At 39.2% G+C, this 9056-nt stretch overlaps 1 protein-coding gene across 2 annotated transcripts in view; it reads left to right on the top strand.

Annotated features, from left to right (window-relative positions):
* Positions 1–627: 627 nt before the first annotated feature.
* The window catches only part of LOC135107955 (myb-like protein I), a 79058-nt gene continuing 70629 nt past the window's right edge, over positions 628–9056 (top strand). Inside the window, exon 1 of one of the 2 annotated variants that reach the window (XM_064018428.1) lies at positions 628–956. Coding sequence is in view for 1 of the 2 variants with exons in the window: in XM_064018426.1 (XP_063874496.1) it covers positions 4562–4749 (188 nt within the window). In the remaining variant the exon portion in view is untranslated. Of the gene's footprint in view, positions 957–4555; positions 4750–9056 lie in introns of those variants that run through there. The other variant, XM_064018426.1, reaches the window with a different exon arrangement.

Below are 9056 nucleotides of genomic sequence, written 5' to 3' on the forward strand. Positions count from 1 at the left end.
TATATATTGCAATCTAGACCTTCTGGTGGTGTGAAAACTTGTGCAGTGGAATACGTCTCTCTCTCTCTCTCTCTCTCTCTCTCTCTCTCTCTCTCTCTCTCTCTTCATCATCGACGACTCTCTCTCTCTCTCTCTCCATCATCGACGACCCAGATTATCAGTTATTTATTTATTTGCTCAGTTTGTATAGTTATTTATGCTATTATACTCCGACTGATAATTCTGCAGTTTAATAAAATATAGAACCATATTAACAACGCTTGTCAATGATCCTACTGGGTTTGTAGGCTCACAATTGAGGCTAGTTGCCCTTTTAATATAAGCACGTTGTCATATTCATAAGGAAAATTATGTAATAGAAAAAAAAAGTCCGCATCTGAAGCCGAAATCGAAGAAAAAAAATATATTATAGGGTAGACTTAGCTAATCTTTTAAAATAGTTTATGGTGTTAAATGCTGTCATCTCTCTTTTGTTCCTTGATGATATAAGTATTTTGGTTCAGGAAATGTACCTAATGGTAACCACATTAGAGTTACATGGAAAATAATCATAATTTAAGTAAAGGAAAACGAAGTAGGGGACTCCGCGCAGGTGAGAAAAAGATCATGCTGCTTAGTGTGGCTCTGGCCTGCGAGGAAGGAGGGTGTGTTGACGCTCGCTCCGCCGCCGCTGTCACTGGTGATATAGAAGTGTTCTCATCGTACTGACAACCCATTTGCGAGAAAATACCAAGACATCCAGTGCTTACTATCGTCGAAAAGCTGCACACCAACGGGAAATAAGTGTTAGAGGAGTGGAAATCAGTTGACATAGTTTAGTGACACAGTGGTGAAGTTTGTTTGTGGTGGTGGTGGTGGTGGTTGTGGTGGAGCTGAGTGGCTGGACTACCGCTTGTTTGCTGCTGGTTGTCTTCCGCCTGCAAACTGCTTGTTAGGACACGCCCCGGCTCCTATAGGTAAGTGTGTGTGTGTGTGTGTGTGTGTGTGTGTGTGTGTGTGTGTGTGCTTAGGATGTATAAAGTGTCATATGATTTCCTCACAACCTCGTATATCTTTTTTTTTTTCTTTCTGTTTTATCATTACAAATATAAGAAGAAATAGCTTTTATTATCGATCCAATGTTTGTGTCTCTTTCTAATCTAATTTCCTCATAACTATTTCTTTTCCTTTTCTTTTTTATCTTTTTATCTTTACTGAGAAAGAAAATAAATAGTTTTATTATCCATTCAGTTTTGTCTGTCTTTTTATTTACTCGTTTAATTATTTATTATTAATTTATTCATTAATTTATTTGTGTTTTCTTATTTTTCTTTCTTTTCTTTTCTCGCCGGGTTTGTTTACATGATACCAGAAGACCACGCTAGAGGGACACAAAAAACGGGGTGCCTTTTCTTCACTAATCCAGCGTTCTATTATTTACTAATTTAGCTTGGGCGTGTCATAGATCGATAGTGTGGGGAATGGTGAGTGAGGGAGGTGATGGTGACAATGGTGTGAGCCAGCCGTTATTGATGAAGTTGTATATTGATTGACTGACTGACTGATTGTAAGATGCAGCAGGAGAGGGATCAGTATGACGTAAAGCATGAGGAGGATAGAGAAGACGTTTTTAAATTTATTGATGTAAAATATATGATAGTCTTATTTTTTACTCTTAATATCATAATAATTCCGATTTCTAGTTCTTATTCTGTTTTCGCAAGTGTAGGCACGCTTGCTCCAAAACATTGTTGTTATGTTAAAAGACAGACTGTAGTAACAAACTTATTTTCTTATGAACTTTCATAACTCTGCTGACATGTTCCCGTCAAAGAATGAAAGTTATGTAATGAGAGATGCAGATGATAACAGAGAGGCGAGTTTCTTATCTGTTTTTGTAGCTATTCAGACAAGGTTGTTGCAAAATATAATACTTGTGTAAAGAGAAACAGGTAAAAATTATTCTTATCAGTTTCTATTCTAAAAAAAAAAAAAAAGTAAAATATAATTATTTAGAGAGGCACAACTTAGAAAAAAAGTTTCCCTGGGGCTGCAAACATGGTTCTTACAAAACAACGATTATTACATCAAGAGGAACACAAATAATAATAATAATAATAATAATAATAATAATAATAATAATAATAATAATAATAATAATGCTAACATTTGGTTTGGGTGAAGTAATGATATTCATCTAAACTGTTTCCTTGTCCGTGGTTACTATGATAAAAAAAATAAATAAATAAATAAATAAAAAAGTAGGAAAAAGATATAATAAAAAAAAAATATTTGCGTAGTGTGAAGTAATAATATTCATGCAAACTGCTTTCTTATCCGTGGTCACAACAACAACAACAACAACAACAATACTACTACTACTACTACTACTAATAATAATAATAATAACAACAACAACAACAACAATAATAAAAACTAACATTTCCTTAGAGTAAAGTAACAATAATCACCCAAGCTTCCTTCTTGCCTGTGGTCAGCATCGCCTTTTGTGTCTTCTGCGCTTATCCTCCGCCAGCTGAACAGAGACACCAAGTCCAGCAGCTGTAGCATCCCTAACCGGATCCCCCTCAGCTTCTCTTGAGCCTCGCGTCACCTCGTGCTTCAGGTGGCCTTTCCTTGTCTCCGCGTGCTTGTTTACAGTTGTCCAGTAGCTTGTCCTGGTATATCACGGGTTGTGGCGTGTTGTTGTGGTGTTTGTTGGGATGTGTTGAGTTTATTAGGGGATGGATTGTGTTGTGTTGTGTGTGGGTTTTATAAGTGAGTCGCTGTTTCTTCTTCTTCTTCTTCTTCTTCTTCTTCTTCTTTTTATTATTATTGTTATTATTATTATTATTATTATTATTATTATTATTATTATTATTATTATTATTACTGTTGCTATTGCTATTATTGTTGCTGTTATTGTTATTACTGTTGTTGTTGTTGTTATTACTGTTGTTGTTGTTGTTGTTGTTGTTGTTATTGTTGTTGTTGTTAATCATTTTCATTATCATTATTGCTATCATCGTCATTACTACTACTACTACTACTATTCTTACTAGTACTCCTATCACCACCACCACTACCACCACCACCACCACCACAACGACACCCACGCCCACCACCTTGAACCTTGACTTCTCACCTGAGCCAGAGTAAAGGTAGTCAGTCAGGTGAGCTTTGCAGTTTGTAAACCCACGAAAGCTAATTATGACGCTGCTCCTTGTTTGTAAATTCGAGTGTTCAGTGGAGATTGAAGTGGGTAATGGTGGTGGTGGTGGTGGTGGTAGTGAGGTGGAAGGAAGGTGTGTAAGGATGTGTCATTGTTTGCGGGAAGAGGAGGAGGAGGAGGAGGAGGAAGAGGAGCAAGAGGAGAGGAATGGAAGGACGATGGAAAAAAAAATAAAAGAGGAAGAGTGGGAGGGAGGAGGTAATGGGAAAGAAGCGGAAAGAATATAAATTAGAGGAAAAGCAAGAAAAGCAGAAAAAAAAACGATGAAAAAAAGATGAAGAGGAGGAACAAGAGGAAGAGTGAGAGAACGAGATAAAAGGAGGAGGCGTACAAGATATATGAAGGGGGAGGAGCAGTTGGAAAACGAGGAACTCGATAAATAAAAATAATTGATACATAACAAAGGCTAATTAAATAAAAACAAACCTGAAAGTCAAACAAAAAAATAATGACTGGATAATAAGTAAAAGAATGCAATAAAAAAAGAATGTGGAGAGAGAGAGAGAGAGAGAGAGAGAGAGAGAGAGAGAGAGAGAGAGAGAGAGAGAGAGAGAGAGAGAGAGAGAGTAGCATAAAAAGTTGGTCGAGAGGAGAAGCATGGAACAAAACACGTTAAACTAAAAAGCCAGTCTGTCATTACCAGAGAGAGAGAGAGAGAGAGAGAGAGAGAGAGAGAGAGAGAGAGAGAGAGAGAGAGAGAGAGTAACCGCCACAGTATCAACACCTGAGGAACACGTGCCTTGAGTGTAATTATGTTCTTATCACAGGGAAGCTGAAGGTGTGATGTTGACAGGAGAGAAAAAAAAAATAGTCGGACGTTCCCTGAAGAATACGTAATAATAATAATAATAATAATAATAATAATAATAATAATAATAATAATAATAGATTTGCCTGGAAAGATGGCATATGCAGGGAATAATAAATACAAATGGTGAATACAATAATGAAAAAGATACATGATATACCTGTGGACAAAGAATGCTAATGGCACTAAAGCTGATAAGGAATGCATGGAGAGAAGAATGAAGAGGAGGAGGAGGGGGAGAACACAAGGGAAAACAAATAAAGAACAAATTTTGGGGGACTTGCATTTTTAGTGGTCCATTTATTTATTTATGTATTTACCTATACTTATTTATCTATCTCGCTTATTTATGTATTTTATTATATTTATATTTTATGTTACTGAATGTCTTTTTGTTACTCTTAATACATATACGAAAAATAAAGAAAGATCCAAAGGGAGAGAAATAATAAGTAAAGACAATGGAGGAGGAGGAGGAGGAGGAGGAGGAGGAGGAGACAGAGGCAGATTTGTTAATGAAGAGCGCAGCATGGACTAAATGAATGATAACTATGCCACGTAACACCTTGGATCGTGTCGTGACTCTATGCGCGGGGCTTTGTGTGAGGCGTGGTGGTGGACTCGCGCGGCCTTGGGGAGAGTTGTGTCTTGGCTTTGTGTTGTGCTGGACGCTCCGTGGTGGTGGTGGTGGTGGGGAGTCACTGAGTCAGCCACACACTGCGACATCCAGGTGTGTGTGTGTTTCTGTGTCATGTCCATTTATGCTGTTTTATTTATATGCGTGCTACCTATAAGATCTTCCTGCTTTATTTAACTGTTTACTGCACATGGTGGCTGCAGAAATTGATTGCAAGGACAGGAAGAGAAAGAGAAATGAACAAATATAAGTTAATTTTGTTTCTTCAAGGCTAGAGAACTATTTAAGAGACAAGTACAAAAATAAGGGTTTATAGATTTACAGATAATCACGGGGAAAAAAAAATTGTCTTGCAGTGAAAGGGTTAAGATATCCCCTCTTTGTTTAACCATTTATATATGTACGTAATATTAGTTCAGGTATTGATTGCAGCTGCTAATATATCCCTGCTGTGCCTATTTATATACCTAGGTTAGTTTTAACAGCTAAGATATTCCTGCTTTGGTCAACTATTTATATACGTAATACTACATCTGTTGGTTGCAGCAGTTAAGATTCTTCTGCTTTGCTTAACCATCTCACTGCTATAATTGCTCCTTAAAGTAAATTAAACGTGTTGCAAGACTGCAGTACAATTTCTGAAACATCATTGGCATCAAGGGGAGGGATTTATTAGTTCATGTCTTTTAGTACCTAGAGTTTTATTTATTTATCTAGTTATTCATTTGATTAGTTAATTGGCTAGTTATTTAGTCAGTTTACCTAGTTAGTTATTTTGTTTAGGGAAATCATGCAGAGTTAATTAAATATTATACTTATTATTAGCGTCGAAGGGTTAAGCCGTGCAAAATTATGTCTGGCTGCAGGTAAGGGAAATTGCAGGTGTGATGTGATAGAGCATTGACATCAACGGAGAATGTAATTAAAGAGTTTCGTTGATGGATTATGTCCTTTTTTTGTTTAGGGTTTAGATCATTCATTAGTAAATTGCAAACCTCAGCAGACCTGTTGGCCCTAATGAAGCTCTTTGTGATTAACTGCGCTGTTTAAAGTAAGAGTTGTAGGATGCCTTGTAATAGTGAAGGCGAAGGCTCCTACCCACTCACCAGTCAGACCTAAGATAAACAACCATAACATACTTAGTGACACATAATTGTTGCCTTGTGCTTGAAACTCGTGCAATTAAGTGTACTTTAGTTGGTGAAGACTTGACTGATTGATGAATAGATAAATAAATAGGTAAATAAAAGGATGGATAGATAAGTAGATAGATAAACAGATTGACTGACTTGACTGATTGATGAATAGATAAATAAATAGGTAAATAAAAGGATGGATAGATAAGTAGATAGATAAACAGATTGACTGACTGACTGACTGATTGATTGATTAACTGACTGACTGGTTGACTGACTAATTGACTGACTGATTGATTGAACACACCGCAGGAAGTCAAAGAACACCACATATAAAAAAAAAAAATACACTCAAATAAAATAATTCAACAAAACGACAAACTCAGCCAGAACAACAATACAGACACAACAATACAGACACCCCATGCATAGGCGTGCCAAAGACCGAGAAGGAAATACCACAAGCAGGCGACGTGAAGGCACCTGTATGGAGAGTAATATAACTTCAGGTGACGGAAGACTCGAAACACTAAGGATGAGGTGGCATAAGGCGAGGCAAGGAAGGTTGAGTGGTTTTGCAAGGACTTCCAGTGATGAGTGAGTGTTCCCCTACATAACTCTGACAAAAGGAGCGGGCCAGAAGGGGGCAGACGTCATGCATCTCTTTACACCTGACGTGGACCCACCAAGGACAGGAGGAAGCAGGAGGGAGAGGAGGGGGGTGAGGATCAAAGGCTGGGTTAAGATTTCCTTCGTCAGATCCGTGTTCTGGTATTGCATTGTTAGGTGGGTTTGATGGTGGTGATGGTGGTGATAGTGTTAATGATAGTGAACAATAACTTGATTACTACTTCTGATGCCGCTGATGCTACTACTACTACTACTACTACTACTACTACTACTACTACTACTACTACTACTACTAATAATAATAATAATAATGGCGAAAATGATGATGACGATAATGGTGATAATCATAATAACAGCAATAACAACATCAATAATAACAACAGTAAAGAAAATAATAACATCTAAACTATCTAATCTAAAATAGAATATATAAAATAATAAAAGTTAAAGCACCAGAGAAAAAAAATCACATAATATCCTCAGCCCAGATGTTAATTATTCAGATACAACCATGACCACAATAACCTCACACCCACTCAGCCATTATAGACAGATCAACTGGCATTAATCTTCTAGTATGATGAAGTCTGCCCATCAAACACACGTGCATGACAGAGAGAGGCGGACAACTAATCATGAGACTTTCCCATGCATAAAATTTGAAGTTCATGATAACCAGACAGACAGACAGAGAGACAGACGGCGTTTTGGTATTCGCCTCCCCCAAGATCAAGGTCGTTCAGGATTGGGTTGGGTTCGTCCAGGGTCACGGCGAGCGAGGTGAGGAGCTGCTTGGTACATGAAGACAGGTCCTGCAGGATGGGGAGGGATTGGAGAGGGTTGGGGGGATGGGGTAGTATCAAAAAATGATGTAGAACTATTGGGGGTGTGTTGTGGAAAGAGGGTTGGGGAGGAATTGGGAAGGGGTGGAAAGGAGTGGGGAGGGATGGGACATATTGGGGAAGGAAATGAGAGGCATGGGGAAAGAAAGGTATGGGTGTGAAAGGATTGAGAGGAGTATAAAGGGTTGGGGAGCGATGGGGAAGCATTTGGGGAAGGACAGGGAGAAATATGGAAGGATCAGAGAGAGAGATGGGGAAGAATTGTGGATGGATAGGGAGATAGAAAAGTATTAGGTAAGGATTGGGGACTGCGCAGGGAAGTATTGGGGAAGGATGGAAGGATTAGGGATGCGTGGGGAAGGGTTATACAGGCCAGACCCTTAACGCTTCTCTTGTATATACTCGGATCTCTTGGTAAGGAGCAGCGGGGCGTGTGTGGCTGAGGAAGGCATTGTGTCGAGTGGCTGCTAAGGGGACGCTAAACACTAAGACCACGTGTATTGTTTTCCATGTTTGTCTTCTTGTTATTTTGATACGTCCTCTTCTCTTCGTCCAGTTTTTTTTTTTTTTTTTTTGTTCTTTTATTCCTACTGTCATTTTTGTTATTGTTTTCGTGGTTGTTCTGATATGTCCGTTTCTTTCTCTTCCTGTTTTTTTTTTTTTTTTGTTCTTTTATTCCTATTGTTATTGTTGTTATTGTTTTCGTGGTTGCTTGTCATGTTATTGTTGCTGTTCTGGTTTATCTTGTTTCTTCTTCCAGGTTTCTCTTTTCTTTTCGCTATTATTGTTGGTCTTATTCTGGTTCTTATTCTTATTTAACTTTGGAAAAATTAATATTAGCTAAAGTAGTAGGAGTACGGATGAAGTAAAAGGAGCATTAGTAGTCGTAGTAGTAGTAGTCGTAGTAGTAGTAGTCGTAGTAGTAGTAGTAGTAGTAGTAGTAGTAGTAGTAGTAGTAGGTAGTAGCATCAGTATACTTCAGTACCACTCCTGACCACTACACTCCTCACCTTTCGTTCCACTGCTACACCTCAGCAGTCAACAGGGGGTGTATGAATGCAGTGTTGCTCGGGTCGGGTTGTCAGTTACCGCGGCAGGCAGTTAGGGGAAGGAGGGGAGGAGGTGGGGGCGCTCTGCCTTGCCCCGCCTCGCTGAGTCCTCCCCTCTTCGCCCCGCCCCAAACGGTCAGTTGGCTGGCGTCCCAAGGTCAGGCCAGCCACGTCATGACCCACCATGCAACTCCCTGGCGTGTGTTTGTCGATAATGAGAGTGTGGCGAGTGTGGTGGTGGTGGTGGTGGTGGTGCAGGACTATAGCTTGCGTCTGGCTGTGGTGGTGTGGTGGTGTCTGGAGTGGCAGGATAGACTCAGTCACTCTTTGTCACGCCCTTACTCGGTTCCTGACGTTGGTGGTGGTGGTGGTGGTTCGTGTTTGCATCCGTTTTCTTCGTGATTTTTTATATACTTCGATCTTCCTCATTCTTGTTTGCGAATTCATTGATTCTTTATCTTATAAGTTATTTCGTCATCTCCTCCTCCTCCTCCTCCTCCTCCTCCTCCTCCTCCTCCATATCATTCCACTACTGACGGTAACTCTGTGTATTTGAAAGTTTTTATTTGTTTATTTTTTTACTGATTTTAGATATGTTTCTCGTTTCCTTAGTCATTGATTCTTTCTTTAATCCGATCTTAATCTCCTCCTCCTCCTCCTCCTCCTCCTCCTCCTCCTCCTCCTCCTGACGGTGTTTTCAATCGTTTTCTTCGTGACCTTTTACGACTCGCTCTCCTCCTCCC

This window comes from Scylla paramamosain, chromosome 16, assembly GCF_035594125.1.
Source record: "Scylla paramamosain isolate STU-SP2022 chromosome 16, ASM3559412v1, whole genome shotgun sequence".
NCBI lineage: Eukaryota > Metazoa > Arthropoda > Malacostraca > Decapoda > Portunidae > Scylla > Scylla paramamosain.